Source organism: Centropristis striata, chromosome 23, assembly GCF_030273125.1.
Source record: "Centropristis striata isolate RG_2023a ecotype Rhode Island chromosome 23, C.striata_1.0, whole genome shotgun sequence".
NCBI classification, from domain to species: Eukaryota; Metazoa; Chordata; class Actinopteri; order Perciformes; family Serranidae; genus Centropristis; species Centropristis striata.
In genome coordinates, this window is record NC_081539.1 from 16,647,326 (window position 1) to 16,672,172 (window position 24,847).

Here is a 24,847-nt window from a genome sequence, read left to right on the forward strand (position 1 = left end):
ATAAGCAAAATGCATCCCCCTTGTTTTGCCATCGCCTCTCTCCATCAGGAGAGAAAAGAGAATACCTGGCAAACATCATTGAGACCAACCACCACAACCCGCGTGTGTTATTCAAAACCATTGACTCTGTTCTAAATGCTCCACAGCCTGTCAGCTTGGAGACATCTCCTGAAATGTGTAATAACTTCCTGCACTTTTTTATTGACAAGGTTGCTACTGCTAGGGCCCTCATCTCTGCTCCTGCATCTGACCCCTCAGTCACTGCTCCTTGTTCTGCAGCTTTTGATGGTTTTGAGCCAGTGTCTCTGTCTTTTTTAGAGGACCTGGTTGGCCATATTAAGCCATCAGGTTCTCCCTGTGATGCTGTCTCCCCTCGTTTCTTCAAAGAGGTTTTCCCCAGTATAGGGCAGTCTGTATTAAATGTAATTAACAGTAGTCTGTCTACTGGTCGTGTTCCTCGAGGTTTTAAACATGCAGTGGTGCAGCCCCTACTTAAGAAGCCTGGCCTAGATCGCAGCGTGCTGGCCAATTTTAGGCCTATCTCCAAGCTGCCCTTTATCTCTAAGGTCTTGGAGAAGGTCGTATATGGTCAGCTACAGTCTTTTCTTGATGTACATGGTGTCCTGGAGGTGTTTCAATCTGGTTTTAAAACTATGCATAGCACAGAGTCAGCTCTACTCAGAGTTTTTAACGACATCCTCCTGGCTAATGACTCCAGTGACCATGTAATTCTTGTTCTGTTGGACCTGACTGCAGCGTTTGACACCGTGGACCATAGCATCCTAGTGGCTCGGTTACGCCACCTAGTGGGCATCTGTGGTACTGCGCTAGAGTGGTTCAAGTCATATCTGACCGACAGAAGTTTAATTGTAAGCCTTGGTACCTCGGAGTCCAGCCCTGCTCCACGGCTGTATGGGGTTCCACAGGGGTCGATTTTAGGCCCCCTGCTTTTTTCTTTGTATTTACTGCCTTTGGGCTCCATCTTGAGAAAGCACGGCATCCCTTTCCATTGCTACGCTGACGACACTCAGATATATGTGCCACTGAAGAAAAAAGATGCTTTCTCCCTCACACCGCTCCTGTCATGTCTCAAAGACATCAAGGCCTGGACGGCCTTGAACTTTTTAAATTTTAATGAGAAGAAAACAGAAGTGATAGTGTTTGGCCCTAGTGGCTCTGACCAACTGTGTCAAATTTAGGTTTTAAGATGGACAGTGATTTTAAATTAGATCGTCAGATTAGCGCTGCTGTGAGGTCAAGCTTTTTTCATATCAGGCAGCTGCCTAAGGTGAAGCCTTTCCTTACGCACAAGCACTTTGAAACGGTAATCCACGCCTTCGTTACATCTCGGCTGGATTACTGTAACTCACTGTACCTTGGAGTCAGCCAGTCCTCCCTCGCACGGCTCCAGTTAGTGCAAAACGCGGCTTCTCGCCTCTTAACTGGAGTTCGTAAGAGGGAGCACATAACTCCCATCCTGGCCTCCCTCCACTGGCTGCCTGTGCATTTTAGAGTCCATTTTAAGATTCTTTTATTTGTTTTTAAATCTTTAAATGGTCTCGCCCCACTGTACCTCTCTGAGCTCCTCCACCCCTACGCTCCTGCTCGGTGCCTCAGGTCAGCTGATCTGCTGCTCCTGGAGGTACCGAGGTCTAAACGGAAGCTCAGAGGGGACAGATCTTTTTCTGTTGCAGCCCCCAAACTATGGAATGAGCTGCCTTTACACATCAGACAAGCCTCCTCACTGTCCATTTTTAAAAGTCATCTTAAAACCTTTTTATTCCTTGGCTTTTAACCACGCATGAGACTCTGCTCTTGTTTTTAGTGTTTTATGGTTTGCTTTTATTTATTGTTTTTTAAATTGTCTTTTAAAAAGCAATAAATCTATTTATTTTAGTGTTTATTTCCTGTTTTATTTATTTTATTGTCTCTTGTTCTGTTTGTTTATGTACAGCACTTTGTTGCGGCTGTTGTTGTTTTAAAGTGCTTTACAAATAAAGTTGAGTTGAGTTGAGAGTTGAGGAGCATGGTGGTTGTTTAGTTTAATATCTGAGGTTTGTGCAATATCTAACGAGCTCTCCAACCTAAACGACAGAATAGGTCGTTTGTCAATACCACCAATAACGACCCATATGATCGTTTTACAGAGTGGAGCATTCTAAAAATAGCACACATGTCATTATTCAGTTCAGTTCAGCTTTTAATTCGAACATGTGCGAGTAACACAACAAAGTAAACTCAAAAACAAATAAATCCAATGAGAATAATCAAACCAAAAAAAATTGCAATAGTCAAAACAAAAGCTATAATGTGAACGCAACATGTCCGAAAAGGAGTAGGATGGAGCATATGCTTATTTAAACCTACCCCTTCTCCACTACTCAATTAACACATTTTTTTTCCTAAACATACATATTTAAATAATACATATTTACAAAAAAATTGAAAATAAATAGATTAAATAAACAAATGAATAATTTATCATTTATGAAAACACCCGATTGTTAAAGCCCTTCTTCCTCCCTGTACCTGGTGAAAACCATGCGTTTGTACCGCTTTTTAAACTGGATCATGCTTGGACATTGCTTGAGCTCCACATATACAGATATGTACAGTACAAAAAGTTGTGTCGAGTTCTTCTCACGTCATATCCCGCCTCAACCGTATCCAATCAGCGTCAACTAGTTAGTAGCGGCTCAGTATCGGCTCAGAAAAGTACCTATCTGAGGCAGCTACTTTTTGAGCCCCTAGCGGCTCACTAGAGGGAAAAGTACCTAATGGAAACGCGCCTATAGCTTGCTGCCTGTATGTTTTTTGAGGGGAGAACAGTCTCCATGTAATTGTATATTGTTGATGAAAGTTGAAAAAAAGCTAACTGTTGCATGTGAAAATAAGCAACTGCTTTCTGTCAGCAAGTTCGTCATACCAACATGAAAAAGATGATGATAAGCAAATGCTGTTACAACTTGTTTCTGCTTCCCCCAATTGGCCAGAGGTTAAGATTCCCACAAATAAATTAATACACACACAAAAAAAACCTCCAGCCACACACATGGTACATGCACAGTGCTGGTGTCCTCGGGCCACCTAACAGGTTTATCAGGCGTGTTGGTGTACAGTCAAAGTACTAACACCCCCCATCTCTAAGTAAGCTGCTTCGTATCTTTAATTGCAGGTGGTGACATACCTGCTGGTACAGACCGTGTTTGTGCGTACAGTGTGTAATTTGCTTCTGAGGGACGATTCTTTGGAGCCCTGTGGTTCTCTGTGATTGATTATTAGACGAGTCAACAGCATCGCATGCTTTGTGAGGTGCTAAATTAAAGCAAAGCACCAGGGGCATTCTGTGTCATTGATAGTTCTCAACACAGGCGCATTACCTTTGTGACAGCATTGTTTATTTATAGGTTTAAAGCAGTCGTAGCTGTGATAGCAGGGACAATCTGTTAAAAGAATGGTCAAACCAGGCTACTCAGACGGCATTAATACACCAGAAAATACGTTTTTGCATTAAACTTCAAGGTGAAGCGTTAAAGTGAAAGTACTTACAGCGCAGGTCACGGCTTTGAGTGGCGTCTCCGAGCAGCAGAGTCTTGTTTTCATCCTCAACTAACAGTGTCATTTAAAGCAGCACTTGATCAATAAATCATGTAGAATTTTTTTTTTTACCTACTCCACTTTTTCATCTTTGCTTTTATGCAAGCAGACAGCAACATGGCAGGAGGGAAGAGTATTTTTAGTGAACGTCTGCGCTCCGGGTTTAGCCCTGCATTTTGCCCAGAGAAGAAACCAGTGTAATTAGTCTGATGAGGATAAACAATCATGGCAGTTATCTGGCTCTAAACAACATAACATCACATTCATTTTGGGTCGGGGTCCAGCATAATTGCTGCTTCTTCTGAGCCTCGTTTTCTCGGACTCATTATACACTCTTGGCGTATAGTGTGCTGATTAACTCTTAAATCAAAGCTCCACTTGGTTTATTGCTGAATACCCAAATTGTTTCTAAATAGAAATGCCTGCTTTGCTGCTCCATTGTTGCTCTCTACAGTATATTATCTATCTCTCTCAGCTGTGCATGGCGTCCCTGAAGCCCACTTTGTCTTTTTCTCACCCTAATAATTCACCTTTACTGTACTACATCAGCACTTTTGTCTTCATTCAAATGTCACCACCTATCCCCTGTTAGCACACATTTCCAAAGCTGCACAATGTGTGTGTGTCTGCAGGTACACAGCAGTGGTGATGCCCGTCTTGTACAACACCACCCATCGCTCCAGGAAGAGAGTTTTTGTGATGATAACCACCGTGTGGGTCCTGGCCTTCACCGTCTCCTGTCCGCTGCTGTTTGGTTTCAACACCACAGGTCAGGTCAACAACATTATGACTCCATCTTCCTCTACAGATGCATCGTAGAGAAGAGTCAAGTTATGCACGATGCATAATAGAATGCGAGGCACGTAGGCAGCGTGTTCATATAAAATTCAGGGTCAGAATTCAGTCTTCATGTCATTTAGGGTCAGCAGCGGGACGTGAAATGCAATCTAAAACAGAATTTAAAGGTGCGCTCCACCAATTTAGCATGTCAGAGGCAATTTGCTCCTCATGGACTGTACTACTCAACCTGTGAAAATGTTGTTTAATGTTTTCTTGGCTTTTTCAGGTCTTAGAAAATAACCTCTAATACAGAAGAGGATTGGGGTCAGGTAGGTAGGAGAAAAAAATGATGAGAGGAGGAATTTTCAAAAATGTTGTTCACGTGTCAGAAAGTCATCAGAGGAGCTTTGTTTTAGATTAGAATGGTTTAGGGCCGAAATACATTTTTGATCTTCTGCTTAGCTACAAACCACCCAGAACTCTCAGATCATCTGGGACTGGGCTGCTCTGTGTTCCCAGAGTCAGAACTAAGCATGGAGAGCAGTGGCGGACTCAGACTGTTAGAAGGGCAGGGGCGAAAAAATAAAAAGGGCACATTCTACACAACATGAAGCCCCAACAGAAATATAAGCATTAAAAGGAGATCCAGATCAAAGTAATTAATGATATGGTACTGACAATTAAAAGTATTGAACCAAAGCATCTAGGGGGGTCCGGGGGCATGCCCCCCCGTGAGAAAATTTGTACATTTTTAAGTAAAATGCATCTATTTTATGCATTTTGAGAGCTAAATGAGAGCAAACATCTCACATAACATTATTCACAGTTGGGTGATACCGTATTATAGAATCTCTAGAGGGCACATCATCATAATTTATAGTATAAAGGGGCACCCTAGAGGGCAATCAATACGTTTTTTCATGTGTAAAGGGTGGCCAATAAGGCACTTTCTCTCATTTTCACCACTCTAGAGGGCACTTTCGCGCACTTTTTCAACCACGGAGGCACCAAACAGGAAAAAGGGCACTAGAAGGGCACTCATTAAGGCACCTTATCAAATTTTCTTGCACTAGAGGGTACATCATCATAATTTATTGTATGAAGGGGCACCATAGAGGGCATCCAATCATTTTTTGCACGTTTAAAGGGCAGCCAATAAGGCACTTCCTCTCGTTTTCACCACTCTAGAGGGCAGTTTAGCACGCTTTTTCAACCATGGAGGCATGAGGGGGGGCAGTCGCCCCTCCTGCCCCCCCTCTGAGTCCGCCACTGATGGAGAGGCAGCATTCAGTCCTCCAGGACTGAAGACTTTTTTGTTTGCCGCTGCTTTTCAGTAATACTGCACTGTTGATATTTGATAATTAAAATATATATATATTATCAGCTCGCTTTTAATTTTAAAATTTTATATTTGAATGTACTTTTATATTCTCTATGAAATATTTTATCTGCTTATTTTCAGTCATAACATTTTATATTTGAATGTCATTTTATATACAGTATGTCTCTTTCTAATGCTTTTAATGTTCTGTGTAAAGCACTTCGAATTGCACTGTTGATGAAAGTAGCTATACAAATACAATTGCCTTCCCAGACTGTAAGCTACAACCTGATTTTCATCAATGTCATAAAATGAGCTATAATCACAATATTGAAGGGTGTAGTAGAACTAAAATCCTCCTACACATAGATGAGCTATTGTTGGTAGGCTACAACTGTTGTTTTGAGAAAATCTGCTTTCTTATTTAATTTATGTGATTTTTTTTAGACATATATTAGGCATATTGAGGAAAATCAGGTTGTAGCTCAGTCTACTCAAAAAGTTGACATTATGACTTTTTTCTCGTCATTTCGACTTGTCTTCATTTCAAAATGGAAAATATTTTTTTTTCCCTAATCTCATTAATTTTTTTTCTCCTACATGGCCCTAATCCTCTTCCATACTTTAATGAAGAGACTTTAGACTTTGCTTTTTTGACAGACATGTTGAGTTTGGAAGATATGGCAGTTAAAAAGATGAAGAAACTGTTCAAGGTCAGAGATATCAGGAATATCTGACCTCAAACCTGCACCAAAATGGATGCAAAGCAACCATTGCTGGTTGTCACATCTAAATAAGATCCAAAATATAAACAATTACAGTTTGTGCCATTTGTTTGTTTTCGCTTGTAAACAAAAATGGCATTAATACTTAATTAAGCTATTTAAACACATTGTTCAAGATTAAGGTCTTACTTCATCAGACATACAGCATTACAGGGAAGCAGTTGTTCACAATTAATATAATGAATGATCTTACGTGTCAAGCTGAAATATGTATACTTTGTTTTACCAATTTTAGCCTGACACTGAAAGATCACACAAGTAATATTTACATTAGAATCTAAACTAAACATAGTGCATGTTGAAAAAAGGAATAAAATATAACATGATAAAATATTCATTAAAGTAATACATTATATCAATATATTGATGGTTTCCAGTGAATGTAATGTTGTAATAACAGGAGTTTTATTCTTTTCGATATATTAATGTGGAATAATAAAACACATAGAAAATGTAGAAATAAGGACTTTATGAGCTTGACCCACACTAAGGGCTGGATGTCACAATAACTCGGATTCTGTATCTTAAATAATGACATTTGTTGTTTGTAAAAAAAATACATTACTTAGTCTGCAAATTGTATTAATGTAAAATAATACATTTTCTGCCACAAGGGTTCTCAATAAAAAAAAGATGGAGCAGTCAGATTCTCCTGCTTAGGATTCTTTCAGTCTTCATCGTTCAGGAGGTTTTTACCAGGATCATCCACAGAGGTCTCCTCTTCCCCAAAACAAATTGATTTAAACCAGTTAAAACACTGAATAAAGCAGTTTCTCCTTAAATATATATCCAGCATTTCTCCAATGCTGTTTGGAAGACCAGCAGAACTGCGAACGTTTACTCAGCTTGTTTTCTCAGATAACTTAAGACCCAGAGGTCCAATGAAGAAAATACTTTATCTGGTAAAAATAATATATTTATATTATATTCAAATAGACTTTTTTTTTAAAAAGACCAATGACAATGAATGACAAAAATCCATTAATGAAATAATGTCTGCCTCCTAGGGATTTTAGAGCAAATTAAACAAGAAAAAATGCAATCTCATGTTAACGAAAATTAAAGTAAAAAAATAATTTGTGTATCCACCTTGTGTACCCATTTGGTTCTTACTTGGCTCTGCTACACGCTTCCATCAAGCTTCATTATAATCAGGCCGGTAGTTGATATGATGGGTTTTCGATGTGGTTTGATGACGGAGGAGGAGAAGCGGAGAGGTGGCGATCAATAAACATTTAATGCACATGAACTTGGATTCAATTGCCTCATGCCACAGAATGGATGAAGAATACATGATGGAGAGATGTTATATAGTCTTGACTCAGAGCCAGCTACTATTGTACATTAATGTATTCCTTTATGGTCAGCCTGTCAACACAGAAGCAACATCTTACTCAAGTTTGACACTGCAGGCGTAAAATCTGTTCCTGAAATACACACATACCAAGTCCAGCAGTTGCATGCCTTATATCAGGGGTGGGCAATTCATTTTCCCAAGGGGCCACATGAGATACTGTGAAAGTTGTGGAGGGCCGGACCAAAACTCTGAACTAAATTCTGCACAATATTAATTTCATCGATTGGTAAAATGCAGTAAATTATATGGTTTTGAGCTGCTACTGGTAAGAGTACATGTTATGATACGACTGTTAATGTGGAGTAAGTCAAATAAAGCAGTACAAATAGTAAAAACTCCAGTCATTATCTCACTTTTCCTTTTATTTTAAGCACAGCATACATTCAAACCACAAAAACAATATAGAGCATGTATGTTGTGCAGTAAACCAGCAGTTTATTAACTTTATGCAAAATGCAAAAAGTGTTTTTCACAAGGTAACAAGGTTAGTGTCTCAGTACACAGTGTTTCTGTGCAGGTGAGTATGCATGCACGCACAAACGTAAATCTCCTTCAAAATAAAAGCACTGCGGTTGTATTCTAATTTCCGTGTAACTTCACGTGGGCCAGACAGGGACAGCTATTGGGCCAGATGTGGTCCCTTGGCCGCCTAATGCCCAGGTCTGCTCTATATGATCATGAATAAAGCATTCTTATAGTAGTTTTCTTGTAATCCAGACAAACAGTTAAAAAACAACAACAAAACAAACCAAAATGACCAAACATAATCTCCTTGGGGGAGGTAATAAAAAGAAATCTCTTGAAAGTAATCAAGACAGTAACTGTATTCATAAAACCGCCAGTTTTAAGTCACTTGTGATAGTGATAGTAGCCAGAAAGGGAGAAAAAGTGGAAAAATGCCAATCAAATATGACATAAAATTCAGGTTAAATGAGGTTGGAGAGACATCTTCCACAGATGGTGTCTCTTTGATAATTCTGAGAAATGTTTTTCTGCATAATTTATGCTCTACATTACTGGCAAAAAAAAACAACTTGATGTGCAGATGAAATCACGTCTTCTGCACTTTGTATGACAAAGAATGAAACGACAAACAATAAAACAGACAGAGAGATGAGGACGACATCACCAGTAGCTATTTTAGTTTCAATAGCCAGTAGCAGCGATGCATGACTGCACATACACAATCAAGAGCATTAGTCAGACAATGTAAAGCTACTCACAGAGATACAAGAATTTGGTTTAGTCCGCTCACAATCAATGCAAAACAATGGCTGGTGATTGCAGGAATCTCACTTTTTTGTTAATATGCAACCACGCATCAGGATTGGAAGGAGGGACCAGCGGGTTCGCATCAGGTCCTGGGTCCAAATCGCCCATCACAAGGAAAGGATTTTAAAAAGAGCAGATCTACAAGACAAATGAAAAGCACATAATATAATCTAGAAGGGTTGTGGCTGGAAATAGATTGTGTGTCGGTGCTTGTTTCCATCTCTGTGTGTATTGAAGTATGTGGTATTGATCCAGGGAGAGGCAAATCACTTCGGTTTGTTCATGCTTCTGACATGCAATATGCATTTCACAGCTGAGGTCAGAGCCTGTGCCATTTTCTTTTCTTTCTTTTTTTCAGAGTACAATTCACCGCAGCCTTATCTCTCTTGATAGATGTCCTACCCTGGATATTTGATTGAAAAGTGGCCCTATTATTATTATGTCAAATTAGTTCTTTCTCTGAATAAATGGCGCAATTATTGTCAAATCCATCATGCATCCACCTTCACTGTTAGATGTATGCAGAATATTAAAGAGGACAAGCCAACGAGGTCACATTCATGATGGAGGCTATCAGCACCGGGCTAAGAGGTCGAACATGAATTACACCTACTGTCTCTTTTGGTGTGATATTAAGGCTGTTTTGCATAATGTGTTTGGGTTTTTTGTGTGTGTGACCCAGATGACCCCTTGGTGTGCTCCATCTCCAACCCGGACTTTGTCATCTACTCTTCGGTGGTGTCCTTCTACCTGCCGTTTATCGTCACTCTGCTGGTTTACATCCGCATCTACGTCTTCCTCCGGATGAGGCGGAAGAGGATCGCCTTCGGACAGGCCAGTGGGAAAGTGCAGCCGGGCTCGACTCCGCCGTCTGTGGTAAGACTGTCATTTAATTTGTTAGTGTTTTATGGCATTCAGGCTGCGGACATAATGTTTTGTACTGTAAAAAAAAAAAAAAAAATCTGTTTAATTTACAGTAAAATACCGGCAGCTGTCGTTGCCAGAACTTCACCATAAAAATTACAGGGAGTGGTTTTTCTACTGAAAATTTAGATGTAAATATCAGCAAAAACTGTAATTTAGACTGAAAAGTCCCTTTATTTTTAGGGTAATTGTGTCTTTGTGCCATTATTGCATTTCTCCATTAAGTTTAGATGAAACATTTATATTTTTACAGTTAAACACTGTGTTTTCTACAGTTTCTCAAAAGTTTTGTACTGTTCCTTGATTTACGGTAATTAAAAGTGTCTATTACGGTGATTTTTAATTTTTAATTTTATACCCTATTTCTCATGCAATTTCGACAGTGTTTTACTGTAATTTCTACAAACATTTTTTAGAGTTTTTACAGTGGTGTAATGTAACTAAGTACATTTAATGGAATGTAACTAAGTACAAGTACTTAAGTATTTTGAATGCAGGACTTGTACTTGTAGTGGAGTAATTCTGCAGTGTGGTATTAGTACCTTTAGTAAAGGATCTAAATACTTTTTCCACCACTGATTATTTATTACTGTTTATTGTGGATTTAATAGCATTAATGACTAAAGACTTAATGGTTCATTATTTTTTATTCATGTCTTTTTGACATTTATACTTGGCTTTTTTAGCAACTTTTATTTAAACACTTTCCTGAATTATTTAGCTACTTTTCTAAATTTGAAATAGTCGAAACTCGTCTCATCACTTGTTCAATTTCTCGTTCTTTTCAACAAAATGCAAATTTCTGTTTCCTACATTTGTAATGTTATTCAAGATGCATTTTGCTGATTTTTGAATAGTCTTACCGCCCAAAATATCCAGGCACTACTTCTTTGTATACATCATTACTTGCAGAATGGTTAGAAAGGGTCTTTGGTTTTGGTTTCTAAAAGCCTTTTTTGGCCAGTATGTACTAAATCACACTGTTCAACATAAAGTGATTCCTAGAAAAAAAAAAAATGCACTAGAATTCAAAGTTATAACCCAATATTTTCTCATGGGTGGGTAAAAGGGGAGGTGGATGGCCAAAATGAACCCTGGACTTTCAACCAGGAGGCTGGTGTTCATTTCCCGTTGTTGGAAGTTATATCTCAAAGTAATGATAATAATAATAATAATAATAATAATAATAATAATAATAATAATAATAATAATAATAATAATAATAATAGATTTTATGTGTATTATATTTTACATTTCAACAATCTCTAAGTGCTACAGAGAACAAAGAATTATGAGAGGAACATGATACAGTAATAAAATTATCAATTTTAAAATATCAATTGTCAATGTTTTTTTTTTAAAAGGCTAACGCTGTTCTTTTTTTCCTAACCTTAAGGCAGTGTTTTTGGTGCCTAAACCTAAAAGTTGTACATTATTACCAACGTGTTTACAGCTATCATCACGTGTTTTCGTAAGAAATCATACAAACATGTTAATGAGAATGCGCTCCTCGAATTGATGAATTACTCTTAGGTGAATCTTGAATTTCAATTGTAAAGGGGAATATGTGAGCCGTCAGATCAACCAAAAAAGCTAGTAAGCGTATTCAGATAGGGCACAGCATAGTGTTACCATTCCCAACAATGTAAGAGGCAGAAGCAGGTACATGAACAGGTTCAGCAGTCGAGAAGAAAAAGAGAAAGGCTGCATAGCAAGGGGACATTTCTGTTGTGATGTGAATGAAAATGTGTGTGTGACTGAGAGGAACGTCAGAAAAACTGCACTGCAACTCCCCATACAGCTGCAAGTACAGTTCTTTGGTGTTTCCTTCAGTATGTTAACATTTTTCATTCAGTATTTTTTTCCTTTCTTCTATAAAACTGATTTTTTTTTCTTTTCACTACCACAATGACATGGTCTGCCAGCAATCTACAGTACAAACAGTAAAGTCGTGAATCTGAATCCTGTTCGATCTCTTGGTGTCACATACAGTCGTGTGTAACTCTGTGCTGGTTAAATCGATTCAGCCATTCAGAAAAAATGCAGCCTTCTGCATTTTCAACCATTGTGAACAAAACCTTGGCCATTGTTTTGATAGGAAAAAGCTTGCAGAGTACATTTTTTATTGATAGCATAGCAGTGACGCAATGAATTATCATCCTGATGGCACTGACATAAATAATCACTTTTGAGAGATAGATTAGGGGGTTTGAGCAAGTTACAAGCTTGCTTTGCAAAGAAATACATTAAGTGGTGCTGTTTGTATGAATAGTTATTTTAATAGTTAAATTAAGTACTATTTTGCAAGTGTTAAAGAAGAGAAAAACTGCAATGACTTGACTATTGATGTCTCAACAACCAGATATTTTTCACATCCTGGAAACCATAAAAATGGTCTTTTCACCAACTTAAACTGATTCACTAACCATTTATACAGTCATTTGTTACAACTTTATAAAGGATGTCTTACCTGAATTATTATAGAGAGAGAAAAAAACCTTTCTCCATCATTATAAAACCCTTTCGATCTTATTGTAAAACAAAAATTCAAGCTGGTAGTCAAGCTCAGAATAATGATTCTATTTTTTTCTTTTGCTCCTAATAAGCTGATTCTGCAGATGAAAGATTTTCTCCTGATTTTATATTTCTCATGTAGATACAGTCTCTCTCTCCCTCATTCACATTCACCCACGCAATGCATAACCACAATGATTTGCAAATTACAATTCACCTTTTATTGGACCTTTTCTATTGGACCACTTTAGCAAAACCTTCCACAAAGCCTTATTACTGGTTGCATTACACTATAAGAGAACCCTTTTGTCCTCGACACTCGGTCAAACTGACAAAGTAAAAGCCGTTTCTGTCACTTACACGGTTTTTCTATAAGTCATTTGCAGCTAAAACGGTTCAGGCGAGACTTCAGAAGAATGTAAGGAATATTACTTTGCTTTAACAAGACAGAAAAAGCCAAATAACACTGTGTGAGGCTCCTCTGTAAATGTAGAGTGAGTGCAATGGCCTCAAATTAACCCAGGTCCTGAATATGAACTATGAAAAAAAATGCATAGCACGATTCATAAGCAACTGACACAGCTGTCACTGTAAATCTGAAGTTGTTCTTAATTAAAAGGGCTTGTCAAGTTAAAACCAGTCAATTTAACTAGAAAGGAGGAGCATGATAAGTGCTGGCTCAGCTCATTTAGCTTTACACTTGACAGAAAAACACATTCTCAGTGAAATGTGAAGAATAACTGTGACTTCATACGTTTGTCAAAGACCTTTATTTCCATGTCTAAAACAAGACGATAACAAGACAGCACCAACCTCATTAAACACTAACTGTGACTATATCAACATGCAAAAGACTGTATTGTGGTTCAAATATACTAAACTTTACCAAAAACAATCTATATTTTCTTTAACAAAAAAAGAAATGAAACTTTTTTCCTTAAATTGATATCACTAAACCAGATCTTTTCTACAGAGCTGCATTCTTAATCGAATCTGTGTTTTTTCCTCCGATAATAAGTTAAAATCCTGTGTGAAATTGATTTGACATAACTGACAAAATAACTAGTTTTGACTGGACTAGACGTTCCGTACAATCTAAAAACAATCAAAATGTCAACAACATTGATCAAAACTACAACTAAAATAGTTACGATTTTACGTTGACTAACATAAGACTAAAATCTCCAGATCTGAAGGAAAATAAAATTTGTCTAATAAATAAAAACAGGGATTAAGTTGTTTTTTAAGCACATATTTTATGCTTCCAGACACAACTTCCAACTGTGTGACATGAACATTGGTCACATTGGAGTTTGTTTGTTTTTTTTTGTAATTTTTACATTGATCACAATTTTGTGGGATACCTGCCAATTCCAGTGCATTACTTTTCATATGAAATCATACAAATCCTCAAATATGATAAAAACTAACAACTTTTGACACAGGACACAGCATGTAGGTTGATATTCTATAATCATGGCATTCAGTTTTTCAGTGTCCCTACTGTTTTGGAATCAAGGTTGTATAAAGAGCAACAAAGTACACGTAAGAAGGATGTTTGGATGACAGTGGTGTATCGTTCATGAACGTTTTGTTCATTCGTCACGTGACAGGCAGCTCAGCCACTGGGTTGTGGGCACTCCACTTGTTAAAATGAACAAAATGATTGAAAAAGAAGATTACTATCAGAGAGTCAATGATCCGAGTCAGTAAAAAGACTAAAACTTCCCAAAGCTAGAGGATGAATGAGCAACACATGTTACTTTTATCCGTGAGACGCTTGTTTCCTGTTCCTTGAAAAGATTTTTTTTAGACTTACTTGAATTGTTTTCTGTTTTTATTCAGTTCGGTTTGGTTTAGGCCACTAAATAACTTGGTTAGGTTTAGGAAAAGAGTGTGTTTTGCTCCGAGGCAACTGATGACATGACACCCACTCACTGCAAAGCGACCCTCCAAACCAACCATTATAGCACTAAACAAATAAGGGAAAGAATCTCTTTGTTAAGTGTTTCATAATTATTTCGAGAAGTAATCATTTAAATTATTTTTTAGTCTGTAAAAAGCATTATTACTTTTCACTATCACAGATTTAATGACAAGGTTGACCCTTCCCTTTAAATGGTGGACATCTCATTATGGTGCAAATCTGACTTTCGTTTTCAATCAGCTGTCAGTTCTTTGATCACATCCATCACTCTAGTGTTTGTCCCAGTTACATCTATCATAAAAAATAATGGCTTTATCTTTTAACCGGAGGCAAGGAGACACCAGGTCATGTTCATCTGTATCCACCCTATTTTTAAAATACCGTGTATAAAAAGAACCCAGTAACATGACCAGCATTGGCATATCCAGGAGCTTTTTTGTGTTTCCCCTCAAGTCTTCCCCTTTATTGCACACTAATTCACAGTAAAGTTCTTGATTTTAACAGCAGGTTTCAGATGATAAGTGGAGCCCTAGTTTGGGATCTCACCCATGAGCCCAGACACTCATTGTAGGATCCGAAGCCTGGAGGAGATCGGGCTGAGAGAGTTCTAATGAAAATGCGTTTTGAAATAACATAATAGCACTCTGACTCAGTCAACTGAAGGATATTGATATGAAGATGCGGCCTTGTTTCAAAAGCCACTTTATTTCTGTGGTGAGCTTTAATTGAGTCACAGAGCGTTTGGCTCAGGCAGTGACTGAAAATGTAAGACACTAAGATTTATTGGAGGTTGAACAAAAACATCCTCTGAGATGCATGGAGATGAATCAATGGCTTTCCCAGTGAATGGCAAAAAAAACATTCTGTACCTGTAGATTGATGATGAAGGGGGAAAGATAAGGAGCATTTCTCTGGATAATATGTTCTATCTCTCTCATCCCTTAGGAGACCTGTCTACAAGAGGAGACTCCCAAGGCGAAGCAAGACCTGTCACCTATAAGGATTAAAGTGGTAGGTGCTATTTTAAACAAGAGATCCAACACAACCGTGGGATTCTTGAATCGATTTTTTTTCAGTGCTCTAGTTTCGCTGAATGCAGCCCAATGCCTGACTAACTCTCATATTGACTGTGTTGGCGTATTGTGACATGGTGGCACACGAGGTTCTGTTTTTAGCTTTTCCATGTGAGTCTGTCAGCGTGTATGTTCATGCACACTTGAGTTTTTTCGTTCCGCTGTGTGGTCGCAGCACACTGGTCTGAGAAGAAGCTGAAAATTGTGATTCCGAAGCGTGGCTTGTTGCCTTTCGTCACCTGGTCACTCGTCGACGGAGCAAAGTCTGTGGGTGACGCACTGCAGCACCTGCATAATCCACAGACTGCTCAGAGGCGGAGGAAACAACAATCTGTTATTTTCCTCTAAGGAAAATGTGTGAAGAGATGAGTGTGTGAGTTAGAGGAGACAGAAAATATATTTTTTTTCTGGCTGTACTGGAAATACACATTGCACAATTAGCACAACTTGTTAATTATTGCTTTAAGGGGGAAAGGCTCATTGGAGCTGTAGTTGCTGAACTGGCAGAGTTTTAGAAAGTTGAAGTCTGGTGGTACAAGGCTATAAAAATGAAATATTGTCTTTACAGGTAATTCACAGATATTGCTGATGTATGTTTAATTCTAACTGCACATCTGTGATTTTAAAACCGGGAGTGGCGGTGCAGGAAGAGCTTTTCCACCACTTTCAGTCTTTCAGAACAGCACTTCAGAGATGTATTGGCCATAACATCCAATTTTCTGATTTGTACTCCACACTTTGTTTGGCTCACTGCAGCACTCAGCTGCTGATGCTTTCCACTGAAGGTCAGGGCAGGATCTTTCAATACATAGAAAAGAAGTGCAAAAGAATAGAGAAGCCAGAGAATTAAAGTGTAATTACTCCAAAAGCAAAACGTTGAAGCAGCAATTAGTATTTTACTATAACCTTTATTTGAAGGGAAGGTCATTGAGAGGAAGCTCTCTTTGACATGGTGGGCCTGATTACAGCACAATGTAAGACAACAGAGACAGCAAACATCAACAAATTATACAGCATCTGGCCAAGGGTACCAGCATCAATTCAGAGAAAACACAAGCATTCACACTGCTCTGTGTCTGTCAAAAAGGATTTAAATGGATTAAAATGGATTAGCTTGTCTAATTTAACAATTGGTAAATAGAGAAATCAAAACAAGCTATTGTTTGCTCAGTGATAGGTTTATGAAAGCATTTTCGCTTAAAAGTTCTGTTGGTGAGAGATGTGAACCAAAAGTTAAAGCTGCAGCCCAGAAAACCAAAACAATGAGCTGAAAGATGCTAAAACACCCCGTAGCGTTTATGCAGCTGTATTTCAGGCTGTTTTCATTCACACTTTGTTGTTATACCTATGGAAAGTATCGCACTCTAATTTGTAGCATGTTAATGAAAGTGTAGCTTATGTGATCCATATTGATGGTTGTTGTTGGGCAGCAACCTCGAGTGGCCATTGCAATTATGATCGGAGGAAAGGAGGAAGTGACATAAAGTAGTATAACGACCCAGAAAGTCTGTTGGGGTGGATGAGTCAAACAAACCCAAGACCCAAGTTATAAATACTCTTCCATATGTAGATTGTGTCATACATCAGCTTTGTAACCATGTCCAGTAGTCACATACGGATGTATTGTTATAGTTTTATTTTAACCCAAACACAATCTTTTTCCTAACCTTAACCAACTAATTTTGGTTCCTAAACCTAACCAAGTAGTTCAGTTTCACAAAGTTAACCACGTATTAAAACAGTGAACTATATATTTCCTTACACATCATACAAAACATTATATCAGTTTATGTTTTTTGGAGACTTAACATTAAATTTAATATGTGTGCCAATGTCTCTTAATCGTGTTTTATTCATCTCGACAGCAGAGTGCAGAGCCTTCAGATGCCTCCAAGCCCAACCTGTTGTCAGGATGCCTGTGGCGAAAACGCCCAAAGACGGGACCCGTGGAGAACTCTATGCTGCCCCCGGTGGATACGCACAACTGCTGCAGCATCAGCCACGCCTCCTGCGGCCGCACCGAGCTGGATCTGGAGCAGGAGCGGGAGGAGCAGGAGGAGGAGGAGGCGCAGGAGAGCAACCACAACGAGCGGCCTCCTGTGAGGATGAGCTGCGAGGTGAAGAACCTGTCCAACGGAAGAACACACACGTCACTGCGGTCCGTGGCTCTCTCTCATATGAGCAATCCACGGTTCAGGAGCATGCATGCACGGGAGAAAAAGGCGACTCAGATGCTGGCCATAGTGCTTGGTGAGTGGAGATTGTCATAAGTAGCTGAGGGAGGGGAAATGTAAATGTCATGGAAGCACATAATACAGGCAATTTTATAGATTGCTTATTCCGCTTCCACACCTTTTCACATTTATTGGATAGTCTCGTAGCTGGTCACCTGAACTGCTCTCTCTCTCTCTCTCTCTCTCTCTCTCTCTCTCTCTCTCTCTCTCTCTCTCTCTCTCTCTCTCTCTCTCTCTCTCTCTCTCTCTCTCTCTCTCGCTCTCTGTCTGCACATTTTCTTACATTTGCTGCATATTTTGCAAAGCCACAATAAATCAAGCTGAAATGTCAGAAAAGTCTGGCTCCTTCAGGTTCACAGTGTGTGTCCAGACTGGAGCTGGAGCTCCTGACACAGCTTCCACACGCTCCAATTATCAGCCAGGTTGCTATAAGTCCGTTCAGCCTCGCTCTGGCACAGCGTGAGTCTCACTGACAAAAATGTAATCAGAGGTGTCTCATCACGTTACACCAGTGTCAGTGAAAATTGTGGCGCACGCACAGAAAAAGATCTCAGTCCCACACACTTATCACCTGCTTTTCAGCCCACAGACCACCTCTTTGCTGTGGTGTCAAGACCCCAATCACACTTGAATTTAATGAGTGTTTTTCTGCCACAATCATAGTTGTTTATACTTAATAAACCATGTTCTGTCAGCTAGTGTTGCGTATGTTAAGTGACTTCAAGACTTGTCTCTGACCTCTCACTCAGCCTGTCAAGCTTTTCATTCTCACACAGGCAGGTTTCCAATGAGCAGCAGGTTAATCACTTGATATTCATAGCTATTTTCAAAGCAACAGGCCTTTGATTGTATACAAAGACTCGCGGTTTGATTCTCAGATAACTTTTATTCCCATTACTACATCCGTTTTAAACAAGGTCAAATAACTGTCACAGCCTTTTGATGCAGTTTTTCATGCTAAGTGGTATTTATTATGGTGTCTGTTGTCTCCCATCTGTTTATATTTTTATGATGTTTTTGTGCCCCGTAAACTGAGACAATTTTTTGTCACCATGTGATAGACAATAAAGCCTGTATAAAGCTTGAATCTTCAGCAAAATTTCTAGGCTAAAATAACCATCGCTGGAAGATTTTAACAGCTATAACAACAACAATAATAGCTCCAGTTGCTTTATTATAAAAAATGTACAGACAGAGAGGGCGTTAAAATAGACAGAATAAACAAATAAATGAAGAGAAAGCAATAATTTATGTAAAATAGATAGAAAATAAAACCCACTTCATAATTTAAAAAGAAAAAGAAAAAAGGAAAAAAGTAGAATACATAAACAGTGAAGGACAATTTATGGAAAATAGATGGAAAATAAAACCCATGTCATAATAAAAAGATGAAAAAAAGATAAAAGTAGAATACATAAATAGAGAGAGAAAGCTGTGATTAATGGAAAATAGATGGAAAATAAAACCCACTTCATAATTATAAAAGTTTATATTTTTTTTAAAAGATAAAAGTAAAATACATAATCAGAAAAAGAAAGCCATAATTTATGTTAAAAAGATGGAAAATAAAACGCACTTCATAATAAAAACATTTAAACAAGATAAAAGTAGAATACATAAACAGAGAGTGAAAGACATAATTTATGGAAAATAGATGGAAAATAAAACCCACTTCCTAATTACATTTTTTTTTTTAAAGATAAAAGTAGAATACATAAACAAAGAGAGAAAGACATAATTTATGGAAAATAGATGGAAAATAAAACCCACTTCATAATAAAAAATTTAATTAAGTTCAAAAAGATTAAAATTAAGTTTTAAAAGAGGTGCAGCAGTGAATATGTGCAAGTTAGTAGGTGTTACCTTATAAATGAACACTACCATGAGTTGGTTGAAAAAGCTGACTTTTCATTGCTTCCATCAGATTCGTTTGTATTTTCAAGAATTTTTAAGCATAACCTGTAACTTCACATTAAAGTTGAAGCAGTTAGCTAAGGTAAGTAAACTTTGGTACTTTTGGTAGTAAGCCTGCACTATATTTCTCTTGTGATTCCCTTTAAAGCTACTTGTGGAAGTTTCCCTTGGTTGTTGATATTATGCATTAAATGTCACAGCAGACAGACACGGTTTCTTACAATTTTTTGCTTTTGTGTTTTTGTTTCCGTCCTCTCTCCGTACCTCTCTGCTCTCTGGCTGCTCCAGGGGTGTTTCTCATCTGCTGGCTGCCTTTCTTTGTGACTCACATTCTGAACACCCACTGCAGGACATGCTACGTGCCTCCTGGGCTTTACAGTGCTTTCACCTGGCTGGGTTATGTCAACAGTGCCCTCAACCCTATTATCTACACCACCTTCAACATCGAGTTCAGACGGGCCTTCATCAAGATCCTCAGCTGCTGAGGAAGACGGCGCGCCAGGAAATTAAAATGGAAATGAGGCTCTCCAACTCAAGCGTGGTGCATTTGGAAAACAGTGACCACAGATGTACGCTGGTCATGGTCCAGATAAGCAAACCTGTCCTACAGGAGTTACACACGTGCAATAAATACAAACAAAAGAGGATTTTTAATTCAAACCAGACTTTTTGCTTTCCTCAACATGGCTGGGACTCCATTTGAACAGTATTACTCCTCAAATAAGACTTATTCCCATGTATACAGTCTTATTGATAGCACAAAGTGTTCTTGTGGATATGTTCTTGTACAGTATGTGTGCTGCCCTTTGGCACAGGACTTTCCAATCGATGTAAGTTTGGAAGCTCTTTGGACACAAGATGAATGGCTATAATTGATCGTAGAGCTGCGGGCCTTTTCGCCCCTGCTGCCACCGCACTGTGTGGATTAACTGATGTTACACACCTCCCCCACTTACTTCCTCACCATCAGGTACTCTCCAGTGCATGCACACATCAAATGTTCAAGGACGTTCACTTTAATTGTGCTGGAAGGATCGTATTGACTCATTTTGAAGATTGTCATGCATATTGATGTGGAGGCATTGTGCTCAGTGCGTATTCATTAGAATAAAAAAAATGTGAGGTTTTGATGTAAAGCGCAGTGTTTTCTTTTTTTGACGAACCTCCCCGTGCAGAGCATCCTGCTGGAGCAAACAAATCAAACAGGACTGTAAACCGTGTGGTGGGCAGCTCTGTTCTGGACAGAGCAGTATGGTGTAAATAAAAGAAATGATGAAATGTTTTAGAGGGTATTTATATACATGTGTTCGTGTATGTGTCTGAGTGTTGCTGCTGGTGAGGGACACCATCAGATACTGGTGAATAAATGGGCTTTTTCTGTGAGGAACACAAGAGGAACCAAGCTGAGCGGACAGGATATTGTGAGATTTAGAGACAGAAAATAGAGCATGGCGCCACAGAAGGAGGATGAAAAACACAATACGAGATAGGGGATGATGGGAGAGTGAAGTGGGAAGGAGTAAAGCCTCAAAATAAGTGAAAGAACAAGAATAAAAGACACGGAGAAGGATAAAAAAAGGTAGATTAATCGAGAACTGGAGGAGGGATGGAAAGTGGCGGTCAGCCTTTTACAGCCTGCATCTTAAGATCTCTTATTTCTCTGAGAGGCATAAACACCTGCTCCCCTGACACTTTGTGCCATTGCGTCGACTGAGCCTCGCTCCACTGAGACTGCTTATGATGATGATGCACCAGGTGTGTGTGTGTGTGTGTGTGTGTGTGAGAGAGAGAGAGAGAGAGAGAGAGAGAGACTCTATATAAGCGTGTACGTTGTGATGTGACAGGAACCTCCAGATTATGATCATCATAGCTCCAATAATCCATAGTGTTAATTTATGTTTTCCCTCTCTAAACAAATCTTTATGCAACTGAAATCAATATTTAATACAACGTAGAGACTTCATGGTGTAATGAGGACATAAACAAATAGAAAGAGAGGTTTCATGGTTCTCTACAGGTGAATAGGGTAAAAATTTAAAGTAATAGATATCAATATGAAACTTCATTGATTGATTACTTACATGAAGACAATTATTTTTTTGTATTACAAGTTTTCTGGAATCTCATGTTTAAACGTACATATGAGGTGTTATCTTCTTAAATATGTGCGAATAAAAAAAGAAATCTGAGCATTGTATAAAGCCAGGTTCGAAATCCTTGTTACATTTTGTTGACCAAAGGTTTTTACAGAAGGAATTTTGGTTTTAATCACTTCATAAATCAGAAAATGGTGTCAACAGCCATTTAAAATCAGTTTTCTGCCTTTTTTTGGGAATAAAATGTCAGGCTTTAACCAATACTGTAGACATTATCATGTCATTCTCTTATGTTAAAATTTGGCGAATTTAGGAGAAATCTATTAATAATAATAATAGACAAAGTCGAGTTAAATAAACATCTAAATGTGTATTTTTTATATTTTATTTCCACTTCCATGTCTTAAAGAATTCATGCTGTTGAAGCAAAATATCCCAAAATCACAGCATTAACCAATAAATTGGAGAGAAAAAAACATAATGTTTTTGCCGTAGAGTCTCTCCTTAATTGAATTTGAATGTGAATAAAATGTATTTAATATGCATTTCAGGCAGCAAATACATCTGTGCCCCTGTGCCTCTAGATTACATGCAGTCATTGAAATCCAATCACTGTAAATGAACTGCATATAAGACCCAAACCCTCTCGCCGCTCTATAGACCCCCAGAGGCTGCAATGTTCATTACGTCCAATAATCTGAAGCATACTGATGGAGCATCAAATACCCTGATGATACTGCTGTGCATCTTAATCAGCTGTCACGATAAAACGTGTTATATTTGTCCTTAAATGCTGTTAGACTAGAGGAAAAAGGTTACAGGGTCATTGAAAACAGAAAGAATCTATCCCTTTGGGGTTGTGTGTGATCATCCAATTTCATGCCAATCAGCTTTTTACATTGAAAGACATCTTGTGTGCAAAGTTGACAGTTCATCTGGAAGGTGATACCAACCACAAATAGATTATTAAATGTTTAAGGCTGTGTAGAAGAGGTTTATTCTTACAGGGTAATCATAAATAAAAACAATACATTTTGTTTCAACGATTTTCAAGGAATTAGATTGAATGAGGCACATTGCTGCACTACAAACAAGAAAATTACACTGGATTTTGTGAAATGTATTTTATGGGTGTAATTTGAGTATAATTTGCTCACACACACATTTCCTGTAAAGAGCTACATTGGTAGTAATATAGTGAAAAAAATGACTACAGTTGGCGCACAGCAGGTCAGCTGAATATGCATGAATGTGACATTTGTTGGCCAAGCATACAATTCAACATATGCAGAATTAAGTTTACAATAAAAAACAGAATGATGAATATGTCAGTGTTTAATTGAGCTTACACCCAATACTTTCCTTCTAATAAATGACATGTCTTTTTCCTGTCCGAAAACTATCGGAAATCATTAGGAAATATCAAATCTGCAGAGCTAAGCAGCTTGTATGAGATTAACTTTAACACAGTACATGTCAGAGCCCTCACCATCATATGGGTTGCTTTGTGGGGACTGACAGTGTTCAAAGTCCTTAGTGCTGCTCCCCTGCTGGTTTGTTGTAACACCCACACAGAGATTCTGTTCTCAGATGATCTGGAACTGAAGCTCCATGCATCTAATGTAAAGAATTTTTCTTCAGATGTTTCTTTGTTCTCTACTTTTGATATCATCGAGCCAAGTCAGATTCCGAACTGATTTTTTGATTGATTGGTTTTCATGCTTCTCTATTTCATTCATCTTCTGGGGAGCAAATAAAAATGAAAAAACCTATTTTATTCTGTATGATATCTTAATATCCAGTGATTTTAACTGTCATTTGAAAAATCATGGATAGTCTACCATAAACTGTTACAATATTTAATATTTTTTTAAATTATTTTATGTTAAAAATCATTTAAAAAAATGGTCACAGTATAAATAAAAAATGTGCAATAAAATTTATTGTAAAATGTTCTTTTAAAGTGTAGAATGCCACAAAAAAATCTGGAAATTTTCATAATATAGTGCAGAATGACAAGTTGTCATAGTTTAATTTACATGATTAATTATTTTTAAAAAGCAATAAAAAATATCAAAATGATATGCCATGAAAATTATTAATCATAATTGAGTATGCCAGGAAATGTCATTAAACAAATGTCATTGTATAATATGCCATAAAGTTCTTCATCAAATGTCATAACAATATCATAGTATGGTAGGCCATAAATATTTTATCTAAAAAAAAACTCATATGATACCTCAAAATGAAATTGAACATATCATATTACAGTACACCATAGAAATGTCAGAAAATTATCATAGTACTCTATTCCATGAAAATTTAATTCAATCAATAATTGTAGTGTAGTATGCCATAAAAAAACATTTTAAAAAATATGTCATAAAATATCTTATAATATTTTCTGAAATAAAAAAACTGAAATATAAATGATAAAGTATAGTGTGCCATAAAATATTGTCCTGTTGATGCTGCCCCTTAGACAGCCTAAGTCCTCCTCTATACTGTGGTATAACATGAAAACAGTGTCATGGTCACAGTCTTACAATAACAATAATTGGCATCCAAAGTGACACGTTTAATGCTAATTTCCTCACATTGTTAATCGATGATTACAACTTAAAGTGATGTAAGGAAGGCTTCTTAAATGAGGGCATGAAACCATTAATCTGGCCCGTAGTTCTTAAAATATCCTTCTTTGAATGGATTACTGCCAGAAGTGACACAAAAATAGAAAAAGACATCACCTCTGTGCTCTCAAAAGATTTATAACTCTGAATGTTTCTGTCGAATCTATGCAAACTGATTTTTAAATGGGTTTACCCTCCACTTCATATACTGTTCCTATTGTCATTGTGTGCATGGATGGAAACACAGGCTTTGGGGGTTTTATTATTTGCTGCATGGCATGAATGAGTCTGATGTGTACGTGTCTGTGCAAGCACAAACAGGTGCTTACCTTTCATTGTGTCCATGTGCTTTTATGAGGAGTGCATGATGGAACATGTGTAAACAGGTCTAATTGAGCGGGAGGTTCAAAAATGAAGGAG

At 37.9% G+C, this 24,847-nt stretch overlaps 1 protein-coding gene across 1 annotated transcript in view; it reads left to right on the top strand.

Moving 5' to 3' along the window:
• drd3 (dopamine receptor D3) overlaps positions 1-21,102 on the top strand; it is a 32,107-nt gene extending 11,005 nt beyond the window's left edge. The window contains exons 4-8 of the mRNA XM_059327452.1: positions 4,230-4,366; positions 9,795-9,988; positions 15,423-15,488; positions 17,416-17,800; positions 19,987-21,102. Of these exons, the coding sequence (XP_059183435.1) occupies positions 4,230-4,366; positions 9,795-9,988; positions 15,423-15,488; positions 17,416-17,800; positions 19,987-20,183 (979 nt within the window). The 3' untranslated portion in view covers positions 20,184-21,102. The remainder of the gene's footprint in view (positions 1-4,229; positions 4,367-9,794; positions 9,989-15,422; positions 15,489-17,415; positions 17,801-19,986) is intronic.
• Positions 21,103-24,847: the final 3,745 nt, after the last annotated feature.